Genomic DNA, 14387 nt, shown 5'->3' on the forward strand with positions numbered 1-14387 from the left:
CCCTTCTGCAACATAATCCATTTCCATCTGAGAGCAGTATGTTCCAGACATTATTTTTGCTCATATGAGTTGGCTGTTGCATCTCTATATTGGCCTCTTCAAGCCCTGCTAGTATGAAAACAATGCATCTTTGCAAGATGGTGAGCAAATGGACAGTGAATAAGTTAATTATGCTGCATATGTGCTGCTATGGGAATGCAATTTAACGTTTAATTCAAGCTGGCCACATTTTGCTGTTCTTATAGAAGTGAGTAGCTCAATTTCTCCTCAAACTTCAGTGTGTGTGTTGTCTGTAAAAATGTTCAGAGACCAACCCACACTGGCAGGGCTCAGTGACATGCCCCTCGACAGCCTCAGCCCGGTCTACTAGAAAACCTGCCACCACCGGGTAATTTCTTCTTCCACTTTTCTGCTTTCATCACCCGTTCAATCAGCAGGCAGCCGGGTGCCGTGACACAACTACCCATTAGTAAGCAGCATGCCGAGATCACTTTGCAAAGACAAACAACTTCATTAGTGGCGGCACAGTTTTAAGTTCAGCTCAAAATAGTCTGAAAAACAGCGCTTTAATTATGTCTTGGCTAGATTTGTATTTCACATTTGAAAGGGGAGGGTGCAATTATTATTATTGTAGGAGAGGCTTGCTGAAGCTTTGACTGTATTTACGGTTTTCTACTGGCTGTGATGTAACAGTCCTTATTGTAATAATAGGATGTTCATGAGCTTTTAATAATATGGCATTGTTCTATACTAAGCATGTGTAAACACGACCACTTTTGCAAGCACATATTCATCTATGCGTATGTGTGTGTGTGTTCATGCTTAGACTGTTAAGAGCAAAGAGAGAAAGCGCTGCTTCCTGTTAGCAGCTTTTATCTGTCTCGAAATCTGTTACAAAAGGAGTGCAAACACAGAGATGATAGAAGAAAAACACTTCTACCTGCACCCAGACACACCTGCACACACGACTGTTTTGTAGATAGGAAATTAGTGATTGGAGTATAACTTGCTAACTTTTCTCACTCATCAACACACAGCCATTAGAGGCAGCAGTAGTGGCTTTGCCACACAGCTTGTGGAGGCAATGAAGGCACTTTATAACCCTTAGCATCTGCATCATCTCTGATGTTCATTGCAAACACAGAATCCATAAATCAGCTTAGAAATGCTAGAAATACGATGCCTCCTAATAGCTGCAGAACAAGCCTGAGAATCATCACATTAAGTTTTCTTCAGCATCACAGTAACCAGTGATGGTTGACTGGTATACATGGGCACACTGCAAACAGGAACTACAATAAGCTAATTCCACGTAGAAGGGGGCGATATGCAGAAAATCAATAACAATATTTGTTTTTACCAAATACCTCGATATTGCCTGTTCGATTAATCGATTTTAAGTCGTAACCGTGATTATGTATTTAGGACGATGTTAAAAACGTGAAACTCGTAAAATCGATTTTTTTGTGTGTCTGATTTTTGTCTCAGAGATACAAATTATATTTTTTCAAGCTTTATTTATTTTACAAAAAGTTGAAGTTCTTTTTGTTTAATGGACACACCTTAACATACATGTGAAAGTGAGGTTTTTCTCTTAATCCCAAACGGATTGTTTTTTTTTTGTTTTTTGTTTACAAGAGGTCTACAAGAAGATAACATGGAGCAAAGCCAGATGGCAAAAGTTCATTAATTGTTCTTTATATTAATCCCTTGAGGGATTTTTTGTTTAATAAGAGCAAGGTTTGCACTCAAATCCCAATGGGGAAATTATTTGCAAAATGTTCAATGAAAAACAGCATATTTGAAATAATTTCTTTGCCTTTTGTCATTTCACAAAATAATTGTAATCGAAAATCGGATTTTGAGAGAAGAAAATCGGGATTTTATTTTTGGGCAAAACCGAACAGCCATAATCATCACTAACATTGATAGGCAAAAATAAATAATCAAACTAAAAAAAAAAAAACTACCTCATTCTAATGCAGCCTTTAAAACCAGGAAAAACAATATTATGATATCCAAAATTCTAAAACGAGTCTCATACAACAATATCGATGTAACAACGATAGATAGTCCTACCCTTATCCTGCATACTTTAGATGGTGCCAATTCACCTGATGGTGCAGCTGTCTCGATTGGGAAAATCCTGGTCAAATATAATGAAATGCTCTAGCGTCGTAATTCACTAAAAGCTAAATCCATATGCTGCACAGTTGCATCCCTAGTAATGAAGAGCAACTCATAACATGGAAGCTTTTAATTTAAACCCATTTTAAAGTGAGTTCCATAGGCTTATGTATGCTTGTAAAGTTATGCGCTGCCATTAAGTATAGTGAAAAAACCTGCTGAGCCAGGAGCCCCGTCGCAGCGATTAGTGTGGTGCCTTAGATCCCAACATGGATCGGGTCACTTTCAGCAGCAGTGTTGGTGGTTTTCGCAGAGTAGGCAGCTTGGTTAGCCTGCTTGGTAAACGGAACTCGGATACATCCAACTGTGTGTGTGTGTGTGTGTGTGTGTGTGTGTGTGTGTGTGTGTGTGTGTGTGTGTGTGTGTGTGTGTGTGTGTGTGTGTGTGTGTGTGTCACATGTGCGTGCGCCGTATGAGTGGGTGGGTATCACTGTGATGCTACGGCCAAGACAGGATAGAGACCCAGAGCCAAAGACGAGACGCTGGTGAAGCAACTTGCAATGAGACTGAGCGGCCATCTGTCCCTCAGAGCTTCAGCCACCCACACGAACCCTACACAGACACGTACCATCCACAGTCCCCCGGGACATTTAGCTGATGCAGCCTTCGCATTTGTGGAGAAGCATGTTGTTAGCATTAACGCTTCTGACTCTCCAGAATCGGTCGCTGACCTAAGTCAAACATATCATCCCTCAGAATCAATGAATGAATGGATACATTTCAGCCATTTTCATTCACCTGCACCCAAAAAAAGGATTGTTGGGGGATGAAGAATGGAGTTGTCCTGTTATGCAAAGTTCTCAAACCACCAGAGTTTCATAGGGAATACACAGTGAGAAGAGTTCAACCACCCAGCAGACAAAAATATATATTTTTAATTATTTTTCACTTTCCTGTGTCACAGCTAAGGAGCCTTGCACGTGTTTTTATGGGTGTGATGGCTGATTTTAGAGCAAGTGTGAGGACTGCCTCCACACACTGTTAACTACGCATTCTGTTCATCCTAGCAATAATGCCCACAGCATCCAAACACAGTATAATTTCTTAGCAGACACACCATGAGTAAAAACCATCCCATAAAATAGTTGGACATGCATGGATGTGTATTAGTTGGGTTGCTATTTTTAGAGCTCTGCTCAACTCAACTCTTACTATCAAGAGCCATACTGATATTTTTCTTTTTACGAGGATGTGCATGTTTCCACTGGTGATATGAGCATGCACGCAATATACTTAAATTATGTGCAAATGTGAAATGAGTGCATGCAGAATGGTTCACAATTCATACATTATTCATGCTCCAGTGTGAATATCAATGTGTACATTTTAAGTGTGGTTAAGATTACACCATATTATTTTGTAAGCAACATATTTATTTATTTTGTCGGCTAGACATATGGATTAATTGATTAAGTGGCTAATTGTTTCTTCGGTGCCGCAGACATACACAGTCATGATCAAACACGCAGACTGATCTACACACACACACACACACACACACACACACATAGACATTGATACACAGACCATCATGTGAAAACAAGATCTCAGTTGGGGGTTGCAGTATATTTCCTCCACTGTCAAACGTGTTCTAAAGGTTGCTGTGCCAAAAAGGTCTTTGTGCTATGAATAGTATGAAGATTAAAAAAATAAAAAGATTTCAAGTGTCTCTTGTTGCCAGGAGAACAACTGGCCACAAACACAAACATGACACACGGGGACATGGCATAAAAAAACGAAGGTTCGACTGTAGAAGATGTAATGTTGAGTATTAAGAGCACTTTATTTACACCTGGAGCCCCGAAGCTCGTCTGCTCTTTTGGAAAGACAACTGAGTGAAGAGTTAGAAATAAAACTGCTATGGTTACCGCAGAAGCGTTTAGACGAGGAACCACAGTAAGTCGGGCAATTTTGCATCGTCCCTGTCTAAATTTTCCACCGTAACCTTTAAGCAAAGCTGAGGCGTTTTGTCGTTATTGCATGTAACCTTTTCATCTCGCCTACAGCGCTGTTCATCTTCTTTATGGTAGCCAGTTCTGCTGTTATGGATTACTGTTAGATCACTGGCTGCCATCTCACTCCCTCTCACACTCCCTCTCTTTGTCCCTTTGCTTCTCTCTCTCTCTCTCTCTCTCTCTCTCTCTCTGTACTGCAGTGTAGGCAGAGACGTGTCTCCTCTTGTTACTTTGAAAATGATGTGATCATTCACCACAGAGAATCTCTGATGACATGTGACAAAACAAAAAGAAAAGTTTGCCAGGTGGGAAACTGAAATCACACTGCAGTGTTGTTAAAGGTCTACATATAAAATATAAATTACAAACACACAGCGAGTAAAGAAAATGTTAGGCTAATATATATTTCTTTAGTTTGTATCAGACATCTGTGGCAACGGATGTGGAAGCTTGCGGTTAATTCAAGAATGTGTATTGTTCTGACTGTTGGAAAGGTAGGAACATGCTAACATCCATTCCAGAAGTTTCTTCTGCGTTTTCAACTTTTCTTCCTGACAGAAGTTTGATCAACCAGGATGCTTGATGCATCAAAATCAGAGGATTAAAGTTGGAAGTCTTAGTCATACGTTAGAATTGGTCTTCTATGGATTCCCTCTTTGTACACATCATTTAGGAGATAAACTGATGTTTATGATAACGGGTGATGTATCTTATGACATCAGGTTGCTGTTCTGATGTAAACATTAGCCGAAATGTTGTTGTGAACCAATCTGGGAAAATGATATGAGAAAGAGCAAAAAAGGACATCACAACAATTGATCTCTTGGCCCATTTAACGGCATACTGTTAATATTTAAAGTTGTACAACCTTGTATCAATTTAGACTAATGGGATAAGAATGAACTGAAAGACATGACATGATAAAAAATGCCGACCCACATGTTTACAATGCGCACAAACACACAACACACACTTTAAAGGAGTCATCACCAGGAAATCGCAATTTCTCTTGTTAAAACATGCATATCTGTGTTTGACCTCAGTTGAAACTTGCCTGAAAGGCTGGAGTTTGAAAGTGGCGCCGTTTTTTCGCTTCTGCTCTTTTTCCGAACAGGAATAGCACACAAGGGTGTGCATTCCTAAAGCACGAGATTTTGATTCTGCGCCTACGGTGACGTCACCGTGGAGGCTACTTGCATAAGCCCACCCCTCTTTCACCACCCAACCCCCCCCCGTCCGCTACCTGACGTCCTGCTGTAAACGTGTCTCTTCAACCGTCTCTGGCTCTTCACTCTCCGGTTCGGGTTCCGACTCTGGTTCGTACATAAATGCCTGAATTCCGTAAGGTTCGTCATTTAGTGTGTGCGCCATGACAGGGGGCTGTTTATGTTTTGGAGTCTGCATGCAGGCAAGCCCCCCCAGCTCTGTCCTTCCTGCGGCGAATCAACGCGCGCCTCATTACATATTATACAATGCACATCCGGACCAGTCAAAACCTCGCGCGTAATCTCGCGTGATAAAATCGCGGTACGAAAAAGGGTCAGAACAAGCTCAATGTTTGATTAAATTTTTTTTTTTTTTTTCTAATAAGTTTTACGAATTGATCCAAAGCGATCCAAGGGGGGCTGGATACGTATAAAACCAGGTTATGACTCCTTTAAGCCCTCTACCAACAGCACCCCAGAGACCGCCCGTTTACAGTTACCCTTCCCACCCTTTATTTCCTAATCAAGTGTGCCTCTCCATACGGACTCTGTCTGCCAGGCTCAGAGCGCATGTGTGACGGCGTTCACAACACCGCGGCCTCCAGCTGGGAGGCACCTCGGCATCCACCCCCCCCCCCCCCCCCATGACTGACGACTCCGGTGCTTATCGGGGCTTTGATGCCATGGCAGCGTCTCATTATGCTAATGACGTCTCCCTGATGAGAAGCAGGAAGGCGCAGCCGTGATGTTCACTGCTCCAGACTGTGTAAAATTGGCTTCAGGGACCAGTGAAGGATCGCTGCTATATTTAGAGCTCATCTTAACAATGACTTTATTCTCCCCCCCCCCCTGCTTTCTCACATCCTCGAAACAGAAGGCTGCTCACATTTAGCGTTTGCGTCATCATTTTCACACGGTGGAACGCAAACATATATCAAAGCACGCAGCCACGTTTTATTTGAGCGATTGGCATTTTCATATACTGTGATTTCTAGCCGTCCACCATTTCATCCGGATTTGTTTTATCTCCTCCCTGTTGAATATTTAGCTAAGAATGCATTAACCTTCCGTCCTCTGTCCTCATCAATGCTGAATGAACGAGCTTTCTCTGAGGAATGGTGCTAATGGTTCTCTGCTATGTATCATCTGTACTATTACAGCTCGAGTGCCTCGGTCATTCCAGACATTAAACATGGCCCACCGATCTATACACGGAGTATATGTGAGGTTAAAGCAGGTGGAGCTATTTATTTTGTCCTCTTCTTCTCAGCATCGGTTCCATTCAATAATCTTTGCTAATATTTCAGCTGTCTTACGTCAATCTTCTACCTGGAAGTTCAAACAAACACCAGAGACCTTCCCTCCAGAGACCGTGTCCATGCCGTCACCCTAATGAAACCGTTATTTTGAGAGAGTGACCCACAGATCAATATGGTCAATAACATTAACCTGGTCGGTCAAGACCTTAATTAATGAGCAACCACACAAATTGCTTGGTCTTCTTCAGGCTTCCAACTACATGTTGTCATCCACCAAAGTCACCGGCAACACTAAACCGTACCTCCAATGCAAACTACTCTCACGCTTCACTATTTGCATTAGCAACAGCATTTTGACTGTGGTTTTGAAGGGTTTATCTGTTGGCTATTTCTGCAGGGGGGTTGAATGTATGAATGTATTAAACAATACAACTGCCAAAGTGCTAATAATGAGTCCAAGCCATTATTGTTCATATAAAAATATGTATGAATAGCTCTGCTTTAAGCAAATGAAGGTGGAATCACAGAACCTGTGATGGTTTTTTTTTTTTTTTCAAAAGAATATAACACAAACAAAAGACCAAAAAATGCAGTTTTCAGCACATCTCTAAACCCCAACCTGCTCTGCGCTCTCCTCACTGTCAGTGTGGATATCATTAACTGAAACTGCTGACTGCCATTTCGTTCCTGTTGCCGCACACTTTGCTCACACACACAAGTCTGTGCGTTAAGGAGCAGTTTCCGGCATTTTTAAGAGCACAGTTATGCATTTTTGATAACCAGAGTGCCATAGTTTGCAAACAATGGATCAGGCTCCATAAAGGCATTACAGCCATTAAAAAACACGTTTTTCAGCTCGGCTCAGGGCTTCCTCTTTGATTTCCAGACTCTTGGGAAGTGAGTTGCTGTTCGGTGTCTTCCTGGTGAATCATCGCTCTGGAGGCTGTCGTGTCTAGAATAGACTGCCAATCACTCATCTGCATCCTCCTCAAACCAGAGGCAAGCGTTTGCCCTCACCATCAGTACGGCCGAGTCCTGCTGGCCTGTTCCGGCCTCAGCTCCTGTTTATTACCACCGGTCCACCCTTATCACCGTGCTTTTTACCTCGTCTTAATCCCCCTTTATAATATTCCCCGACTTTAATTAGTTCATGTCCAAAGCAACTGTTAATCCTGAGCATGATTTAAAATATAGAATCCAGCAGGCCATTCCCTACATGATTATGAGACCATGACCTTGCTCACAAGTATTTCACTGGCGACACTCAGACCAGAAAGTGCCTGTCTTGTCCATTAAACTTCACCCTAGGGTGCTACAGTCCATCCAGGCTGCATGCAGGTTGTTTTTAGATGACAACTCATGGCGTCTACAATGACCTTGGAATATTGTAATTGCTTCTCTGACCGTTTTGTGTCCTCAGATCCTCCAGTCGCTCTCCACAGTGCCGTGGTAGTCATACTGTTACTGTGCATTAAAATCTTAACTGATGTGTATTTTTGTGTCTCACTTACATCTTTTTAGAACTATGATTTGCAAAACATTATTACTCCAGTCTGAAGCCAACATGATGGAATTTTCTCGAAAGACTTGCATCACCACCTTCAGTGGCATCTTATTCCACCCATCCATCCATCCATCCATCCATCGTCTACCGCGTATCCTGTATTCAGGGTCGAAGGCAGGGTTCAACCTGGACAGGTCAGCATCTTATTCCGTTTGGAGATAAATGAAGTAGACGTCGATGGGTTTCAGCTCCAGTAGAAAATGCATTGGGACATACTGTACACAATTTGAAAGTGAGCTCAGGGTGGTGTGAAGGCTTACCGACAAATGAGTCAGTGCTGTCACATGCTTAGTTGAACAGATGAGCTCTTTCCTTCATCTCAGATAAAAGCATTTGATCTGCAGTGAGCCCATTAGCACTCAGAGTTGGATTGTCACACGCCCTGGCGAAGGTATTATGCATGGACAAAATGTACATACTCTATATGAGGCAGTGGGAATTACACCAGCTCATGGTACACTTTTCTGCTGATGTCATCTTTGTCCAATTTTTACATCCATCGTAAAAGCCGTCTGCTTCCTGGTCTCTGCAATAGATGAAGACTACTAATTCAACCAGGCTTAGTGTTTTAAGGAAAGGGTTAGTTAGTCCCATATAGCTGGCGTTAGTGTAAAGCCCTATGTGGCATAGTTCTCTCTGTGAAACATTTCTGTGTTCTGGGCCTGTGGAGAGACATCGTTTATTGTTATCTGGGCAGTTCCACACACACAACCACAATTAAGGGGGATTATCTTCCGTTGGGATTAACTGCTGTAGCATGAAGTGCATTTCTGAAAGTAAAATTGGAGTAATCCACAGGTAGTAGTTAATGCCACACCTATTTGTCAGAGTGCGGATCTGCTGCATCATTTAGATTTAGAAATTAAATGATCATATTCAACATTAGTGGGCTGCAGAAAATTATTTTCCGGGTCTCGGGTTAAATTTCCGGGTCAGGTCCGGGTTCCTTCTGTGTGGAGTTTGCATGTTCTCCCCTTGTGAGTGTGGGTTCTCTCCGGGTTCTCCGGCTTCCTCCCACAGTCCAAAGACATGCAGGATGGGGATAGGTTCATTGGTGACTCTAAATTGCCCGTAGGTGTGAATGTGAGCATGAATGGTTGTCTGTCTCTACATGTCGGCCCTGTGATAGACTGGCATCCTGTCCAGGTTGAACCCTTCGCCCAATGGGGGATCAGCTCCAGCCCCCCACAACCCTGAATACAGGATAAACGGTAGACGATGGATGGATGGATGGAACGTGTTCATCAGGAGATTTGCCATGACATGAACGTCCCTCCCATCTATAAGGTTACTAGTACACACTTGAAAACACATTTTTAGGTTTACGGTTCGTGAGATTATGATCTGTGAGATTATGATCTCGGTCTGCTGCTGTGCATTCCCGAGTTTCGAAAAAGGGCAGTGAGATTCAGTGGAGAGCCAGATGTTTTAACATTCATGGCCATTTTATTAACAAGGATTAAAAGCCTTCAGTCCCTCTGGGTGACAGCATTTAGAGAGGTAGCCAGATGACACGAGCAACTTAATGTCTACCAAGAGGAGTATTACCACATCAAGGAACGACGAGAATAAAAGAGACGACTGAGGAGGAGGAAACCAGTGACATGTTTTCACTGGTTCTGTGGCCCTGCAAATTAAAACCAGCATGTCCCAGTGGGCCCTGAGGGGGGACGGCTCACAGAGCCATTCACCTCAGAAGACATGCAGCTCTGTGGATTATAGCAGCAAGCTGACTAATGAACCAGGACAGTCAGGTTTTTAGAGATTTTAAGAAGGGAACATTTCTGACAGGGATGACGTAATACAGAGCCTGATTCCATTTATAAGTCGAGAGAAATGAATAGGATGCAAAAACGTCATTTGCCTGAACACACTTTTTGGCACAACCAGACCTAACAATATCGCTTAAAACAACACAACTTCCTTTCCAAAGAAACAAACTGTACACAAAAGACTTGGAACCAGAGACCACTGCACCAGTCACAGGGCTCCCCGTGTCACTCAGAAACCTAAACTGACAGAGGAATTGAAAGAGAGGGGCTCTCAACATTCCCAAACAGCGATCGGCGTGCAAGTCAGCGACGGAGAGTGGCAGATCTCTGATGCGAGGCGAACCAGTTTCCTTTGGGCAATGTGGCCGGATCTGCGTCAGGACCAGGAAAGCTTCTGACAGGCAACGACTCCACCACCCTGACACCACGAATACTTCCAGCAGGACATGTCCTCACTAACCCCGCTGTTTACATGGAACAAACTTCTTTTCTTCTTAAGTAACTTAACTTCTGCTTAACTAAAATTTAAACCACTGCAGATATCTTTCAAACATTCAGTGAGAATAAAACAGACTAATATTGACTACATATGCAATGATGTCATAATCAAACAACGGCCCCTTGACCTCGTGCTATTCAAAGGGGCTTCTCTGAGTCCATCGGATCGACTGACTTCAGCGACACTAGATGGCGGGTGGTTTGGCCGATGACATTCGTTCAGGTGTCAGTGTTGTGGAGGATTGAGCTGCCTGTGTTGTGATTAATGAAGCGGCTCTGCAACTCCTCTCTGCAACCGGGCGTCTATCGATTCTGGCCTCGCGCTGAATTAATCTCCCTGTAAATATGCAAGACGTATGCCTTCTGCTTGGCTCGGACCGGCAAGTTGAGGCGGACATGAATCTGCTGGCTGACGCTCACCCCGAAGAGTAGAGTATATCAACACGCTGCGCTGTGATGGAGTGCGAGGAGAGTGACAGGAGTGCAGTCAAAGTTCCTCACTCGCATTTACGTCCATGCGAAATGCATACGGGAAAAGTCTCGTTGGCTTTCTGAAACTGTAAAAGAGTGATGGAGACCGTTAGATGAGATTGTGCTACTGGCATGAGGCCAAGCGGAGTGCACGCGCTTTTATCATCAATGCATCCATGAAGCGCTGTTAATATAAAGGAGGTCTGGCTGAGTTTTCAGGCTCTGGAAAGTTGTAAAGCTGGGAGCGTTTGTACGTCACGCTTTGACACATCACTTTGTCTGCACAGCTTAGCTTCACAAGGACAGAGGGCAACTAACAACGTGATTCACTGGTGTTGATAGCGTCGCTGCACGCCGCCTCGCTCTTCCCCGGCCATGTCTCCGTCTCACCACACTTTCTGTCTTCACATGTGCTGCTACAGGATGAACTGTGAGTCACAGAGGAGAAACCACCGGATTACTGAGCTATGCGATTTCTGTTTAGCTCGTCCCTCTCACGTTATGCCGACGAACAATACATTTGCCAAAGAGCTTTTGGCGGTTTTTAAACCGTCATTCAATTTCCATGAACTGCTATATGTCCAATCCGTTATCAGCTTTAAAAGGGGGCATGTATTCAGCCGGCTTGATACCACTGAACCTGAAAGTGTCATAAACTAAATGAGGGTAGATGAGAAATGCGGGTTTCGCTTTAGCTCTGAATAAACAGGGCAGTCTTTCAGCCAACAGCTTGCAGGAGGGAAAAAGCTTTGGAGATGGCAGGTGGTTTCGGCTTTAATGGACTGTTTCCCTAAAATAATTTGCGGGGCAGGTGGTTGCCAACGTTGGCAGGCTCGGCACTGATCCCCTACACACTCCCGTGCAATTCCCTGCTCGTGTGCCATTCAAGTCTCTGATGGAGGACAGCTGGCAGCAAGTGACCCTCTCACTGATGCAGATAATGAACTGCAGTTTTGTTGTGTTTGGGACGCAGCAGAGCCACACCGGCTTTTGGCTTTCTGCTGTGCAACTAGAACATGCTTTGTTGCGCCTCTTGGTTAAGGTGAAGGATTTTTTTTTATCTGATCTGTAGGGCTGAGAGTGGAAGCTACAGTGGAGATTAATCTTGAAATCAATTATTTTCAAGCTGTACTGTCAGTATAACATCCAAGCCTATCTCTGTCCAACGGGTGTTTTTGTTTTAAGCTTCATAGGTTAGTTTTGTAACATGCATTTGTTGGGCCTGGAAGACAAAGAGAAGGGATTCTCCACCAAATGTAGCTATAAATGTGATGGAGGGGTTCTTAGATGTGATGCATCATTGACATATAAAGGGAGATATTCAAACTAAGGCCTGATCATTGACCGTTTATATATTCACACTGATTGTGAGTACAGTATAGGAGCCTATGATAGCGTAAATATCCGTATCACAATAGTTCATTATCCATTAATAATTGGACTCTAAGCTGTAATAATTCTGGAGAATCTCACAAATAACTAAATGTAAAGAACAACCAGAGGAAAGTTTCTGCACGCAGGCTGTTATAGTTGCTATAGTGCCAGTGGCTCACGTCATCACTATAGCACCGCTGCCAAAATAAGCCAATTAGGTGTATTGATTTGTTGTGAGCACCTTATAAGGGGAACCTGACAACGAGGGCATCCGCTTGAACTGTAAATAAAACGTGAAGGCAGCGACGGGCAAGCTGCCACCGTGTAGTTATTATAGCATCACACCGGGGAGACCGTGTTCATTCATTGGCCATAGAAATAGCTTTAGGTTTTCAGAAATCGGTGAATACTGACTCCAATAAATACCTTCTGACTGATTGTTGCATACATATCTAAAAATACAACCTCCATGTGTATTAATATCATTTTGTGATTATTAATGGAAGAATCCGCGCCAAGACAAAGGTGCAGTAATATGTGAGCCCGTGCGTAAAGTGTCGTGCACATCCCCCATGGTTTCTCTGGCAACCCCCGTGTCCATGGCAATGGCTTTCTATGAGGCGACGGTGCGTATTTTTCACGCTATAGGTCATAAGCGCGCGTCACGCTCGTCCAGATGTGATGAGAATGAGCGCATCGGGATGCGGAGAAGCGCGGAGCACAAAGGGCCATTTCAACAGGGTGCCAGTGGCACAATCACCCTCCCAGCGTTCCTAACGTTTACTTTGAGGGTGAACGCCACTCTGCAGCCCGCTGCTCCTCCGCGTTGCTCCATTGTCCGTCTCTGACGACGCGAGTCAAGCGTGTGATCTGAGCCCGACGCGTCGTGCAGCGTGCAGGCCTTACAGACCGCCGTTTGCCCCTCGCACAGCAGCATCCACATGCACCATGCTGGAAACGGCTCCGCGTCCGGCGGCCGCTATTGTTGTCATTCTAAGCTCAGTGGTGAGTGGATGGGTGCGTGGTCTTACCCTTGGAAGCATCCTTGTCTTCTTTAGGCTTCGCCACTTTTCCGCTCATAGATCCCAGTTTGGATGTGTAATTCCCGATTGAGACAAGAATCGAAATCCTTTTAATTGCCGGCCGTCTTCAGTGAAATCCTGACCGCGGGTTCCGGCTGCTGAGATAAGGGTTCTGCGGAGAGAGAAACACTCATCAGGGATTGTTCCTTTCATAATACGAGAACGGGCAGCGTGTGGTGTTCCACCGAGACAATGGACTATGGGAGCTACCCGAGGATCAAGGTGCTATTAGGGGGGGCGGGGGGGAGGCAACTGGATGTGATTGTAAACATCCCAGTGGTGATCTCTATACCCAGTCAGACGACAAAGGGTTGCACTTCTGGTTTCAATAGACGCCGAGAAGCTGTTGAATGCGTCTCCAACCTACCTTATCTCCTCCACGTTTTCTGCTACATCAATGCACATTGATGAAAGGAAGCGCTCCCACCATGAATCCCGGTGTGTTGCATGCAGAAATCACGACCTGCTCTACTGTGACAAAGGAGAGGTGCAAAAAAAATAAATATATGAAGCGCAGGTTGTTGTTTTTTTCCAGGGGTCTTCAATCAACGTCAGGAAGAAAAAAATGGAGCTGAAAAACACTGAACCCGTCCTTTGTGCAAACGATCCCCGAGGGGGGGGATATGTCATCCAGCTTGAGCGAGCAGGTTCTCTTGTCTGAGGCTCTTCCCACTGACGAGCTCTGCTCCTCTGAACGCTCGGCGGGCACAATCAACAGGATACACAGCGTGAGAGAGCGCGCGCTCCCAACCCCACCTCCCTCCCTCCCGCCCCCCTCTCCACGTTACAGCGCCAATTCACGCCCGTGGACGTTTGTTTGTGGACGAACACGCGCCCCGGCGGTGCGCGCAGCCACCGTGTGAGCGGGGGTTGTCGACGCGCCGAGGACTTTACAGCAGGAGGTGGTGCTGCGTGGCTGCGCGCACCATCTTGCTGTTGCTCTCGATCAGTTTTGCCTTTGCGGAGCTCTGCGTCATCCCATTCACATGCAGCAGGCGCGTGTATCCTCCTGCACGCTGT

General features: G+C 44.6%; 1 protein-coding gene across 2 annotated transcripts in view; it reads right to left on the reverse strand.

The window, feature by feature from the left end:
* fgf13a (fibroblast growth factor 13a) overlaps nucleotides 1-13991 on the reverse strand; it is an 81146-nt gene extending 67155 nt beyond the window's left edge. The window contains exons 1-2 of one of the 2 annotated variants that reach the window (XM_084010050.1): nucleotides 13735-13991; nucleotides 13317-13479 (exon numbers count right to left, since the gene is read on the reverse strand). In XM_084010050.1, the coding sequence (XP_083866176.1) occupies nucleotides 13317-13365 (49 nt within the window). In that variant the 5' untranslated portion in view covers nucleotides 13366-13479; nucleotides 13735-13991. The remainder of the gene's footprint in view (nucleotides 1-13316; nucleotides 13480-13734) is intronic. The other variant, XM_084010052.1, reaches the window with a different exon arrangement.
* Between the last annotated feature and the right edge of the window lie 396 nt (nucleotides 13992-14387).

This window comes from Eutrigla gurnardus (genome assembly GCF_963514095.1).
Source record: "Eutrigla gurnardus genome assembly, chromosome: 5".
In the NCBI taxonomy this organism is placed as follows: Eukaryota; Metazoa; Chordata; class Actinopteri; order Perciformes; family Triglidae; genus Eutrigla; species Eutrigla gurnardus.